This window comes from Bombina bombina, chromosome 1, assembly GCF_027579735.1.
Source record: "Bombina bombina isolate aBomBom1 chromosome 1, aBomBom1.pri, whole genome shotgun sequence".
NCBI lineage: Eukaryota > Metazoa > Chordata > Amphibia > Anura > Bombinatoridae > Bombina > Bombina bombina.
This window is the reverse complement of record NC_069499.1, coordinates 1510867860-1510882668: the sequence shown is the minus strand read 5'-3', so window position 1 is coordinate 1510882668 and position 14809 is coordinate 1510867860. Positions and strand designations below refer to the sequence as shown.

Here is a 14809-nt window from a genome sequence, read left to right as displayed (position 1 = left end):
ATCCTGCTGGCTGAAAAGCCTTCTGTGCCAAGTGGGGGGAAATGGCCCAGATAAACACTCAAGTGATTCTGCCAACATGATCCACATTATATTAGCAATTCAGACCTTTCTACTGAATGAGCAGTTAATATCATTATCAGGATAAACATTAGCATATGCTTCAACCACACAAGCAAATACAGAAATATCATAGCCCACATCGTGATGACAAACATACCTCTGTGGTCAATGGTTGGTTTGAAGGCTTGAAGGATTTTCGGCACAGAAACGCCCATATCAAGCTCAGTTAGTGTTAGCTCATTCATGAAGTATGGCAGCTGTAACAACAAAAACGTGTTACTCTCATAAGAAAAACTAGTAAAATAAACATCACATACAATACAGTACACCTACACGTATATCCTGTACTGAGCACTGCAATATCACTGGGAGACACACACATAGCTAAATAAACAATCCTGAGACAGAGATGTGCATGCAAATTATACCTACTGGTATCTGTTCCCATTTTAATGCTATTTACTGAAGTAATTCCCGTTTCACAAGCGTTTCTTTCCAGTGATAGCAAGAATCACGCTTTCATTTTTTTTTAAAAAAGAGACATACAAATTAAACCTTCATTTTTCAGACAGAGCATGCAATTTTAAACAACTTTTCATTTTACTTCTATTATTATTTAGTTTACTTAATTTTCTTGGTATCTTTTGTTGAAAAGCATACCTAGGTAGGCTCATGAACAGCAATGCGTGCACTACTGGGAGCTAGCTGGTGATTGAGCACAGACGCCTAATCATTAGTTTAACCAGTGAGGCTATTTAAAGTGATGGTAAACTCTACCCTTTATAAAATCAGATCCGGAATGTAAGTGACATTTTAGATAGAGTTTCATTCGTCGGTTGTAATGAAGATGCTCTGTAACTTACTTTTTAATATAGATCTAAATTTCAAATTCCCACGACTTCATAAGTAATTATTCTGTGAGTTAACGGTTTGAATTGTTCTCCAATCAGCGCTCTAGCTACAACAAAAGTGCCATATGGAGACAACACTGATTGGAGAACAATTCAACCCGTTAGCTCACAGAAAAATTGACTTTCGAAGTGGACTGCAGAGCACGGGAAATTTGGATTTCATATCTATATTAAAAAATAAGTTATAGCGCATCTTCGTTACAACTGTTAAATTAATCTCTATCTAAAATATCACCAACGTTCACTTTAACCCTTTTGAAAAGCAAGTTCCAGTCCTCTTCGACATATAAGGGAATTCAAAACTTACTGCAACTACTTCTTAAAAATGGATACATGAAAAACGAATAGGTTTAGTGTTTCTAAAAGATGCCCATTAGGACAATCAAATACAGACCAAATGCTGAAGGGCGTGAGCGTTTAATACCTAGCACAAATGGGCACTGTTGTGTTTGAGGAACAAAAGGTTCTCTCATCAGTTTCATGGAAATAACTTCTAAGAAACTGCAAATATTTACAAAAGCAAATAAAGTATTTCACTCAACGGCATTGTAAGGTGTCCCTTAGGCGTGAGTGGTTTAGCTAATGACCTGTATGACAAAGCAGGGAGCTGAACAAAGGAAAGGGTAAGGTATGTGCGAGAGTCCACATAGCAAAAAGGTCTAGTTAGCTTGTTCTACAGACGCAAGTAACTTGCAAATCTAAAAATAAACCTGAAGAACACAATCAATAGGATAGTCTCCCCCATATAAAAATGTAATGGATGTTTAGACAACCTATGCACATAAGTAGCCTGTCTCTTTACTCAATTTGACAATTTCTATTAAACTACACTGAGCCCATAAGGGTACGTACAGAGATAAAGAATGATTTGCTCATAAATATAAAGAAAAAATACTGATGGTTTAAAGGGACAGTCAAGTCCAAAAAAAAAAAAAAAAACCTTTCATATTTCAAATAGGGCATGTAATTTTAAACATCTTTCCAATTTACTTTTATCACCAATTTCGCTTTGTTCTATTGGTATTCTTAGTTGAAAGCTAAACCTAGGAAGGCTCATATGATAATTTCCGCCTCTTACCACATGCTTTTTTTATTTGCTTTTCACAACAAGGGATTGCTAGTTCATGTGAGCCATATAGATAACATTGTGATCACGGCCGTGGATTGTGGCAGACACTGCACTAATTGGCTAAAATGAAAGTCAATAGATAACAAATAAAATGTCATGTGATCAGGGGTTTGTCAGAAGATGCTTAGATACAAGGTAATCACAGAGGTAAAAAGTGTTTTAATATAACAGTGTTGGTTATGCAAAACTGGGGAATGGATGATTAAGAGATTATCTATCTTTTAAAACAACAAAAATTCTGGTGTTGACTGTCCCTTTAACTTCACATTTGTAAAACATTACAAAAATATGCTCGTTCTGCAACAGGTTACTAGATTTTAGAGCTCTGATTAACTGTTTCCAAAACAAAAAAAAGTTGCACAAAACACGTAAAAAATACATTACAAAAATCAGTTACATTCATATTAACACTGTCTAATAAAAATTATTCACAAAAATATTGCACAAAAAAGTTATAAGGGCTCAAAGATATGAGATTTCAGGTGTTAGAAAATAAGACAGACAAAGGGCTTTAATATTGAGATGCATACATATACATGTCTAAATATGTATGTATGTATATATATATATATATATATATATATATATATATATATATATATATATATATATATATATATGTATATGTGTGTGTGTACATATGTCTTTAAATACATATATACACACAAATACATATGTATACATATATAGACATACATATAAGTGCATTTGCAATCAAGTAGATGAAAACATGAAAAAAACATCCATGCAATATTTAATAAAGGTTTTAACTATGTAATTACTGTAGATATTTCACATTCCAATGGTCTGCACATAGCAGAATATGTGCTATGTATTTGTAAACAGATATTCCTATATATATTATATCTGATTGTGTACCAAAAACCATTGTTATATATATATATATATATATATATATATATATATATATATATATATATATATATATATATATATATATATATATATATATATCTATATATATAACACACAGAGAAAGTCCAGCACTCACTTACAAGCTCTCAGCTAAGAGTTAAAAGCAAAAATGGAAAGGTTAGTTACCGCATCTGGCCAAATGGGACAAGCCCAGGTACCACATCAAGGTCCTTTCCATTACCAGGGACCCTAAAACAGCCACACAATGCAAGCTCTCAAATCCAAACAAACTGGGAACAAGGGAAGGGTGTACAGGCATATGTAATCACCCTAGACATATACAAAACACAGAAGGGAACTGCACTCTCATACCGGACCGGATACACATCCCATGAACCTGCAACATGCTCAGCCCTGGGTGCCACTGGCACTCACAGGAAGCTGTGCTGTCCCCAGAGTCACAAGAAGTTAACCCCAGACAGGTCTGGGTGCAAGAACCATAGGGAAAATTACAAAACAAATTAATACAACACACAGAGAAAACACAGCACTCACTTACAAGCTCTCAGCTAAGAGTTAAAAGCAAAAATGGAAAGGTTAGTCACCGCATCTGGCCAAATGGGACAAGCCCAAGTACCACGTCAAGGTCCTTTCCATTACCTGGGACCCTAAAACAGCCACACAATGCAAGCTCTCAAATCCAAACAAACTGGGAACAAGGGAAGGGTGCACAGGCTTATGTAATCACCCTAGACAATACAAAACACAGATGGGGACTGCACTCTCATACCGGACCGGGTACACATCCCATGACCCTGCAACATGCTCAGCCCTGGGTGTTCACTGGCACTCACAGGAAGCTGTGCTATCCCCAGAGTCACAAGCAGTTAACCCCAGACAGGTCTGGGTGAAAGGACCATTACATTACAATACGATTACACAAGCCCTCCCTTGTTCCCAGTTTGGATTTGAGATCTTGCATTGTGTGGCTGTTTTAGGGTCCCAGGTAATGGAAAGGACCTTGACGTGGTACCTGGGCTTGTCCCATTTGGCCAGATGCGGTAACTAACCTTTCAATTTTTGCTTTTAAATCTTAGCTGAGAGCTTGTAAGTGAGTGCTGGACTTTCTCTGTGTGTTGTATTAATTTGTTTTGTAATTCTCCCTATGGTTCTTGCACCCAGACCTGTCTGGGGTTAACTGCCTGTGACTCTGGGGACAGCACAGCTTCCTGTGAGTGCCAGTGGCACCCAGGGCTGAGCATGTTGCAGGGTCATGGGATGTGTACCTGGTCTGGTACGAGAGTGCAGTCCCCTTCCGTGTTTTGTATATGTATATATATATATATATATATATATATATATATATATATATATATATATATATTTATTAATAATACATATTCTTCTATGTGCAGAATATTGGAATGTGAAATATTCATATTTTCATGTTGCGTTAGCGCATATGAGAATATGCTATCGGGTTTGCACGAGTGTGGGGTGTTTTTCTCCATTGACTTCTATGGGGGAATAGACGAACACCTACATGATATTCTAACTTCTGCTTTTTACGCTCGTTGGGTTAGCGCTCAAACAAAAACAGTTTACTTTCAACTTGTAATATTAGCGCAACCCAACAAGCGCAGAAAAATTACTTCTAGCACAGTTAACACTTGAACAGGAGCGTTAATTAGCGCTCCGCTCGTAATCTGGCCCTTATTTGAAATTAATATAGTTTGATTCTAGAAAGAAATGAAGGGATTCCACCTTAAAAACGTTGTAACTATAAACTTAGATGTAGTATAGTAATAACATAACTAAGAGGTCACAGCAATGGGTCTAACCAAGGAAAACAAACAAACTGTCACCAGATGTAAAAACATAATTTATGCTTACCTGATAAATTTATTTCTCTTGTAGTGTGTTCAGTCCACGGGTCATCCATTACATATGGGATATATTCTCCTTCCCAACAGGAAGTTGCAAGAGGATCACCCAAGCAGAGCTGCTATATAGCTCCTCCCCACACATGTCATATCCAGTCATTCGACCGAAACAAGACGAGAAAGGAGAAACTATAAGGTGCAGTGGTGACTGGAGTTATAATTTTAAAATTTAGAACCTGCCTGAAAAAGACAGGGCGGGCCGTGGACTGAACACACTACAAGAGAAATAAATTTATCAGGTAAGCATAAATTATGTTTTCTCTTGTTAAGTGTGTTCAGTCCACGGGTCATCCATTACTTATGGGATACCAATACCAAAGCTAAGTACACGAATGATGGGAGGGACAAGGCAGGAACATTAAACAGAATGAACCACTGCCTGTAGAACCTTTCTCCCAAAACCAGCCTCCGAAGAACCGAAAGTGTCAAATTTGTAAAATTTGGAAAAAGTATGAAGTGAAGACCAAGTTGCAGCCTTGCAAATCTGTTCAACAGAGGCCTCATTCTTAAAGGCCCAGGTGGAAGCCACAGCTCTAGTGGAATGAGCTGTAATTCTTTCAGAAGGCTGCTGTCCAGCAGTCTCATAGGCTAAACATATTATGCTACGAAGCCAAAAAGAGAGAGAGGTAGCCGAAGCCTTTTGACCTCTGCTCTGTCCAGAGTAAACGACAAACAGAGAAGAAGTTTGTCTAAAATCTTTAGTTGCCTGTAAGTAGAACTTCAGAGCACGGACCACGTCTAGATTATGCAAAAGACGTTCCTTCTTTGAAGAAGGATTAGGACATAATGATGGAACAACAATCTCTTGATTGATATTCCTGTTAGAAACAACCTTCGGTAAAAACCCAGGTTTAGTACGCAGAACTACCTTATCTGAATGAAAGATCAGATAAGGAGAATCACAATGTAAGGCAGATAACTCAGATACTCTTCGAGCCGAGGAAATAGCCATCAAAAACAAAACTTTCCAAGATAAAAGCTTAATATCAATGGAATGAAGGGGTTCAAACGGAACACCCTGAAGAACTTTAAGAACCAAGTTTAAGCTCCACGGAGGAGCAACAGCTTTAAACACAGGCTTAATTCTAGCCAAAGCCTGACAAAAGGCCTGGACGTCTGGATGCTCTGCCAGACGTTTGTGTAAAAGAATAGACAGAGCTGAAATCTGTCCCTTTAGCGAACTAGCGGATAAACCCTTTTCTAAACCCTCTTGTAGAAAAGCTAATATCCTAGGAATCCTAACCTTACTCCATGAGTAACTCTTGGATTCGCACCAATATAAATATTTACGCCATATCTTATGGTAAATTTTTCTTGTCACAGGTTTCCGAGCCTGTATTAATGTATCAATAACCGAATCCGAAAACCCACGCTTTGATAGAATCAAGCGTTCAATTTCCAGGCAGTCAGCCTCAGAGAAATTAGGTTTGGATGGTTGAAAGGACTCTGAATTAGAAGGTCCTGCCTCAGAGGAAGAGAACATGGTGGACAGGACGACATGTCCACTAGGTCTGCATACCAGGTCCTGCGTGGCCACGCAGGCACTATCAGAATTACCAATGCCCTCTCCTGTTTGATCCTGGCAATCAGCCGAGGTAGCAACGGAAATGGTGGAAACACATAAGCTATGTTGAAAACCCAAGGGGCTGCTAATGCATCTACCAGCACCGCTCCCGGGTCCCTGGACCTGGATCCATAACAAGGAAGCTTCGCGTTCTGGCGAGATGCCATGAGATCCAGATCCGGTTTGCCCCAACAACGAATCAGTTGAGCAAATACCTCCGGGTGAAGTTCCCACTCTCCCGGATGAAAAGTCTGGCGACTTAGGAAATCCGCCTCCCAGTTCTCTACGCCTGGGATGTGAATCGCTGACAGGTGGCAAGAGTGAGACTCTGCCCAGCGAATTATCTTCGAGACTTCCAACATCGCTAGGGAACTCCTGGTTCCCCCTTGATGATTGATGTAAGCTACAGTCGTGATATTGTCCGACTGAAATCTGATGAACCTCAGCTTTGCTAACTGAGGCCAAGCCAGAAGAGCATTGAATATTGCTCTTAATTCTAGAATGTTTATTGGGAGGAGTTTCTCCTCCTGAGTCCACGATCCCTGAGCCTTCAGGGAATTCCAGACTGCTCCCCAGCCTAGAAGGCTGGCATCCGTTGTTACAATCGTCCAATCTGGCCTGCGAAAGGTCATTCCTTTGGACAGATGAACCGGTGACAACCACCAGAGAAGCGAATCTCTGGTCTCCTGGTCCAGATTTAGCAAAGGGGACAGATCTGAGTAATCCCCGTTCCATTGACTGAGCATGCATAGTTGCAGCGGTCTGAGATGCAGGCGCGCAAATGGCACTATGTCCATTGCCGCTACCATTAAGCCGATTACCTCCATGCACTGAGCTACCGATGGGCTTGGAATGGAATGAAGGACACGGCAAGCATTGAGAATCTTTGATAACCTGGACTCCGTCAGGTAAATCTTCATCTCTACAGAATCTATAAGAGTCCCTAGAAAAGGAACCCGTGTGAGTGGTAACAGAGAACTCTTTTCCACGTTCACTTTCCACCCATGCGACCTCAGAAATGCTAGAACTATCTCTGTATGAGACTTTGCATTCTGAAAACTTGACGCTTGTATCAGAATGTCGTCTAGGTACGGAACCACCGCTATGCCTCGTGGTCTTAGTACCGCCAGAAGTGAGCCCAGAACCTTCGTAAAAATTCTCGGGGCCGTGGCTAACCCGAAGGGAAGAGCCACAAACTGGTAATGCCTGTCTAGAAAGGCAAACCTCAGGTACCGATAATGATCTTTGTGAATCGGTATATGAAGGTAAGCATCCTTTAAGTCCACCGTGGTCATATATTGACCCTCTTGGATCATGGGTAGGATGGTTCGAATGGTTTCCATCTTGAACGATGGTACCCTTAGGAATTTGTTTAAGATCTTTAAGTCCAAGATTGGTCTGAAGGTTCCCTCTTTTTTGGGAACCACAAATAGATTTGAGTAAAATCCTTGTCCCTGTTCCGATCGCGGAACTGAGTGGATCACCCCCATGATTAAGAGGTCTTGTACACATTGTAGAAATGCCTCTCTCTTTACTAGGTTTGTCGATAACCTCGAAAGATGGAACCTCCCTTGTGGAGGAGAGGATTTGAAATCCAGAAGGTATCCCTGAGATATAATCTTTAACGTCCAGGGATCCTGCACATCTCTTGCCCAAGCCTGGGCAAAGAGAGAAAGTCTGCCCCCCACTAAATCCGTCTCTGGATAGGGGGCCTGCTTGCCCTTGTTCCATGACTGGTTGTCTTTCCAACCTTGTCTGTAACGAGCAGTAGTTCCTTCCTGTTTTGGAGCGGAGGAAGTCGATGCTGCTCCTGCCTTGAAGTTACGAAAGGCACGAAAATTAGACTGTTTGGCCTTTGGTTTGGCCCTGTCCTGAGGAAGGGCGTGGCCCTTACCTCCCGTAATGTCAGCAATGTTTCCTTCAAGCCGGGCCCGAATAAGGTCTGCCCTTTGAAAGGAATGTTAAGTAGTTTAGACTTGGAAGTTACATCCGCTGACCAGGATTTAAGCCAGAGCACTCTGCGCGCCTGTATGGCGAATCCGGTATTTTTAGCCGTAAGTTTGGTTAGATGTACTACGGCATCTGAAACAAACGCATTAGCTTGCTTAAGGGTTCTAACTTTGCTCAAGGCCTCATCCAACGGCTCTGTGCGAATCGCCTCTTCCAGAGACTCAAACCAGAATGCCTCTGCAGCCGTGACAGGCGCAATGCATGCAAGAGGCTGCAATATAAAACCATGTTGAACAAACATTTTCTTAAGATAACCCTCTAATTTTTTATCCATTGGATCTGAGAAAGCACAGCTATCCTCCACCGGGATAGTGGTACGCTTGGCTAACGTAGAAACTGCTCCCTCCACCTTAGGGACCGTCTGCCATAAGTCTCGTGTGGTGGCGTCTATAGGGAACATTTTTCTAAATATCGGGGGAGGGGAAAAAGGCACACCGGGTCTATCCCACTCCTTACTGATAATTTCTGTAAGTCTTTTTGGTATAGGAAAAACGTCAGTGCACACCGGTACCGCATAGTATCTATCCAACCTACACAATTTCTCTGGAATTGCCACCGTGTCGCAATCATTCAGAGCCGCTAATACCTCCCCTAGTAACACACGGAGGTTCTCAAGCTTAAATTTAAAATTTGAAATTTCTGAATCCGGTCTCCCCGAATCAGAACCGTCACCGACAGAATGAAGCTCACCGTCCTCATGTTCTGCAAGTTGTGACGCAGTATCAGACATGGCTCTCGTGTCATCAGCGCGCTCTGTCCTTAACCCAGAGCTATCGCGTTTGCCCCTTAATTCGGGCATATTATGTAATACTTCTTTCATAACATTAGCCTGCTAAGATCATAGATAAAAAACGCAGGCAGTTTCTTCTTCCAAATACTGCCTGAGATAGAAAAACAGCACACTCCGGTGCCATTTAAAATAACAAACTTTTGATTGAAGAATAGTTAAGTAAAAACTCCAGCTCCTCTCGCGACCTCCTTCTTTGTTGAGGGTTGCAAGAGAATGACTGGATATGACATGTGAGGGGAGGAGCTATATAGCAGCTCTGCTTGGGTGATCCTCTTGCAACTTCCTGTTGGGAAGGAGAGTATATCCCATAAGTAATGGATGACCCGTGGACTGAACACACTTAACAAGAGAAATTCACTTTCGAAAGCGTGGCCCTGATCATTTTGGTAAAACACATGGGACAAAGAGAGAGCATATTATGCCCCACAACAAGACTGAAGCTGCTACTCCCAGGTGTGACATTTAAACTTTTAGACAGCCCCTCTGGGAACAACATCTGGATGAAGGAAACATTGGTCTTCCAAGGGCATAGTCTGGCTGTATTATTTCCCCAGAAGCACAATGGTCTTTTTTTGTAGACTGGCAGAAATCAAATGAATTTCAATGCTTGCAGGAGGGAAACGCTGCTCCCTTTATTTCTAAAGGGATATGAATGTAAATTTAACTTATTTCTTGTCAGCAAACATCAAGAGAATTGCCAGGCTGTGAAAAGACTTGGTATTTCAGCAAATTAGTACATACAATAGCATACAAAGTTATGCAAATTAGCAGACTGAAATAAATCTGTGTACACAGAACAGACCTTAGCTATCAAGCAGCTTTCAAGCAACAAGATCTAGCAGCCACTTCCCTATTATCTTCCTGTCCAGCTGCTTGAGCTGTCCAGCTGCATAGAATAGGTGCAGACCCAATATTATCTAACATGCTAACAATGCAGAGAACTGTTTGCAGAAAAATGCAAGTAAATAAACGTTTTTGTTCAAAGTTAGTTTGATGATACAGTCTATTGTGTGATTATTTAATTAGGTTTATAATGCTGTTTAGCATTTAAAGTCTTCATTTCAAAGCTTTAAAAATAATGTATTAGGTGTTACTTATGTCAATTTTGAGAGGGGCCTGGAACCTAACTCCCAACGGTTTCGATTTAGAACCATTCCTTCTGGAACTTAACCCCGGCGTAAACTGAGGGCTACCTGTACTTGGAAATTTTGAGGTAAAATATCCTCCATTTTTCACATAGAGATGTTCAGGAGATATTTTCTAGTCAGCTTTTTACAGCTATGCTGCATCACTTTCAAGGGATTTAACATTTGGGTATCATGTCCCTTTAATCTGAGTCTGTCTCAGAGAAAAATATATTGGTTGTTTTGTTGGACTATTGTCTGAAATTCTGGTTGGCAACATTAGTTTTATTATTTATGCTTCTTATGTGCATTCAATAGAATATGGCTGGTGATTGGGAAAAACTAATTTATTTTTATATTAATTTATTACTTCACTTAACTAATATGCAAATTTCTGACACATTTGTTATTTGTTTTGCAAATAATGAAAATGATTTTTTTCCACGTCTAGATACCTTTATTTTACTGAGTTTCATTTGGATCTTTTTGGATACCAGGTCAGACCAATACTTTTCTCCCAAAAAATCCCAGAACATCCTTCCTAACAAGGAGTTGACCCAGGTCTGCTGTTCCTCTCCTGCCGGCTGCACTCCGGGAATCTGCACATATAAAAAGAATATAACTGATACCACATATATCAGTGTTCTCCACAAAAAAATGTTGCAAGCTGAGTGGTGGCATCATAAAGTAGCCAGTGGGGGGCAGTGTAATATTTTCTAATATATATTATTTTCTGCTATCCAGAGCACAAAATAATTGCATAATTTAACATAAATGTATTTAATGATAATTTGTGCAATTAAAAAAACAGAATTTATGTTTACCTGATAAATTTCTTTCTCCAACGGTGTGTCCGGTCCACGGCGTCATCCTTACTTGTGGGATATTCTCTTCCCCAACAGGAAATGGCAAAGAGCCCAGCAAAGCTGGTCACATGATCCCTCCTAGGCTCCGCCTACCCCAGTCATTCGACCGACGTTAAGGAGGAATATTAGCATAGGAGAAACCATATGGTACCGTGGTGACTGTAGTTAAAGAAAATAAATTATCAGACCTGATTAAAAAAAAACCAGGGCGGGCCGTGGACCGGACACACCGTTGGAGAAAGAAATTTATCAGGTAAACATAAATTCTGTTTTCTCCAACATAGGTGTGTCCGGTCCACGGCGTCATCCTTACTTGTGGGAACCAATACCAAAGCTTTAGGACACGGATGAAGGGAGGGAGCAAATCAGGTCACCTAAATGGAAGGCACCACGGCTTGCAAAACCTTTCTCCCAAAAATAGCCTCAGAAGAAGCAAAAGTATCAAACTTGTAAAATTTGGTAAAAGTGTGCAGTGAAGACCAAGTCGCTGCCCTACATATCTGATCAACAGAAGCCTCGTTCTTGAAGGCCCATGTGGAAGCCACAGCCCTAGTGGAATGAGCTGTGATTCTTTCAGGAGGCTGCCGTCCGGCAGTCTCGTAAGCCAACCTGATGATGCTTTTAATCCAAAAAGAGAGAGAGGTAGAAGTTGCTTTTTGACCTCTCCTTTTACCTGAATAAACAACAAACAAGGAAGATGTTTGTCTAAAATCCTTTGTAGCATCTAAATAGAATTTTAGAGCGCGAACAACATCCAAATTGTGCAACAAACGTTCCTTCTTTGAAACTGGTTTCGGACACAGAGAAGGCACGATAATCTCCTGGTTAATGTTTTTGTTAGAAACAACTTTCGGAAGAAAACCAGGTTTAGTACGTAAAACCACCTTATCTGCATGGAACACCAGATAAGGAGGGGAACACTGCAGAGCAGATAATTCTGAAACTCTTCTAGCAGAAGAAATTGCAACTAAAAACAAAACTTTCCAAGATAATAACTTAATATCAACGGAATGTAAGGGTTCAAACGGAACCCCCTGAAGAACTGAAAGAACTAAATTGAGACTCCAAGGAGGAGTCAAAGGTTTGTAAACAGGCTTAATTCTAACCAAAGCCTGAACAAAGGCTTGAACATCTGGCACAGCTGCCAGCTTTTTGTGAAGTAACACCGACAAGGCAGAAATCTGTCCCTTCAGGGAACTTGCCGATAATCCTTTTTCCAATCCTTCTTGAAGGAAGGATAGAATCCTAGGAATCTTAACCTTGTCCCAAGGGAATCCTTTAGATTCACACCAACAGATATATTTTTTCCAAATTTTGTGGTAAATCTTTCTAGTTACAGGCTTTCTAGCCTGAACAAGAGTATCGATAACAGATTCTGAGAAACCTCGCTTCGATAAAATCAAGCGTTCAATCTCCAGGCAGTCAGCTGGAGTGAAACCAGATTCGGATGTTCGAACGGACCCTGAACAAGAAGGTCTCGTCTCAAAGGTAGCTTCCAAGGTGGAGCCGATGACATATTCACCAGATCTGCATACCAAGTCCTGCGTGGCCACGCAGGAGCTATCAAGATCACCGACGCCCTCTCCTGATTGATCCTGTCTACCAGCCTGGGAATGAGAGGAAACGGCGGAAACACATAAGCTAGTTTGAAGGTCCAAGGTGCTACTAGTGCATCCACTAGAGCCGCCTTGGGATCCCTGGATCTGGACCCGTAACAGGGAACTTTGAAGTTCTGACGAGAGGCCATTAGATCCATGTCTGGAATGCCCCACAGCTGAGTGACTAGGGCAAAGATTTCCGGATGGAGTTCCCACTCCCCCGGATGCAATGTCTGACGACTCAGAAAATCCGCTTCCCAATTTTCCACTCCCGGGATGTGGATAGCAGACAGGTGGCAGGAGTGAGACTCCGCCCATAGAATAATCTTGGTCACTTCCTCCATCGCTAGGGAACTCCTTGTTCCCCCCTGATGGTTGATGTACGCAACAGTCGTCATGTTGTCTGATTGAAACCGTATGAACTTGGTCCTTGCTAGCTGAGGCCAAGCCTTGAGAGCACTGAATATCGCTCTCAGTTCCAGAATATTTATCGGTAGAAGAGATTCTTCCCGAGACCAAAGACCCTGAGCTTTCAGGGACCCCCAGACCGCGCCCCAGCCCGTCAGACTGGCGTCGGTCGTGACAATGACCCACTCTGGTCTGCGGAATGTCATCCCTTGTGACAGGTTGTCCAGGGACAGCCACCAACGGAGTGAGTCTCTGGTCCTCTGATTTACTTGTATCTTTGGAGACAATTCTGTATAGTCCCCATTCCACTGACTGAGCATGCACAGTTGTAATGGTCTTAGATGGATGCGCGCAAAAGGAACTATGTCCATTGCCGCTACCATCAACCCGATCACTTCCATGCACTGAGCTACGGAAGGAAGAGGAACGGAATGAAGAATCCGACAAGAGTCCAGAAGCTTTGTTATTCTGGCCTCTGTTAGAAAAATCCTCATTTCTGACGGGGATAGAGAACTCTTTTCCACGTTCACTTTCCAGCCGTGAGATCTGAGAAAGGCCAGGACGATGTCCGTGTGAGCCTTTGCTCGAGGGAGGGACGACGCTTGAATCAGAATGTCGTCCAGGTAGGGTACTACTGCAATGCCCCTTGGTCTTAGCACCGCTAGAAGGGACCCTAGTACCTTTGTGAAAATCCTTGGAGCAGTGGCTAATCCGAAAGGAAGCGCCACGAACTGGTAATGTTTGTCCAGGAATGCAAACCTTAGGAACCGATGATGTTCCTTGTGGATAGGAATATGTAGATACGCCTCCTTTAAATCCACCGTGGTCATGAATTGACCTTCCTGGATGGAAGGAAGGATAGTTCGAATGGTTTCCATCTTGAACGATGGGACCTTGAGAAATTTGTTTAAGATCTTGAGATCTAGGATTGGTCTGAACGTTCCCTCTTTTTTGGGAACTATGAACAGATTGGAGTAGAACCCCATCCCTTGTTCTCTCAATGGAACAGGATGAATCACTCCCATTTTTAACAGGTCTTCTACACAATGTAAGAACGCCTGTCTTTTTATGTGGTCTGAAGACAACTGAGACCTGTGGAACCTCCCCCTTGGGGGAAGTCCCTTGAATTCCAGAAGATAACCCTGGGAGACTATTTCTAGCGCCCAAGGATCCAGAACATCTCTTGCCCAAGCCTGAGCGAAGAGAGAGAGTCTGCCCCCCACCAGATCCGGTCCCGGATCGGGGGCCAATATTTCATGCTGTCTTGGTAGCAGTGGCAGGTTTCTTGGCCTGCTTTCCCTTGTTCCAGCCTTGCATTGGTCTCCAAGCTGGCTTGGCCTGAGAAGTATTACCCTCTTGCTTAGAGGACGTAGCACCTTGGGCTGGTCCGTTTTTACGAAAGGGACGAAAATTAGGTCTATTTTTTGCCTTGAAAGGCCGATCCTGAGGAAGGGCATGGCCCTTACCCCCAGTGATATCAGAGATAATCTCTTTCAAGTCAGGACCAAACAGCGTTTTCCCCTTGAAAGG

General features: G+C 41.9%; 1 protein-coding gene across 1 annotated transcript in view; it reads right to left on the bottom strand.

Annotated features, from left to right (window-relative positions):
- TEX2 (testis expressed 2) overlaps positions 1–14809 on the bottom strand; it is a 487045-nt gene that overhangs the window by 138577 nt on the left and 333659 nt on the right. Inside the window, exons 6-7 of the mRNA XM_053708096.1 lie at positions 10863–11006; positions 218–317 (exon numbers count right to left, since the gene is read on the bottom strand). Coding sequence (XP_053564071.1) covers positions 218–317; positions 10863–11006 — 244 coding nt within the window. The remainder of the gene's footprint in view (positions 1–217; positions 318–10862; positions 11007–14809) is intronic.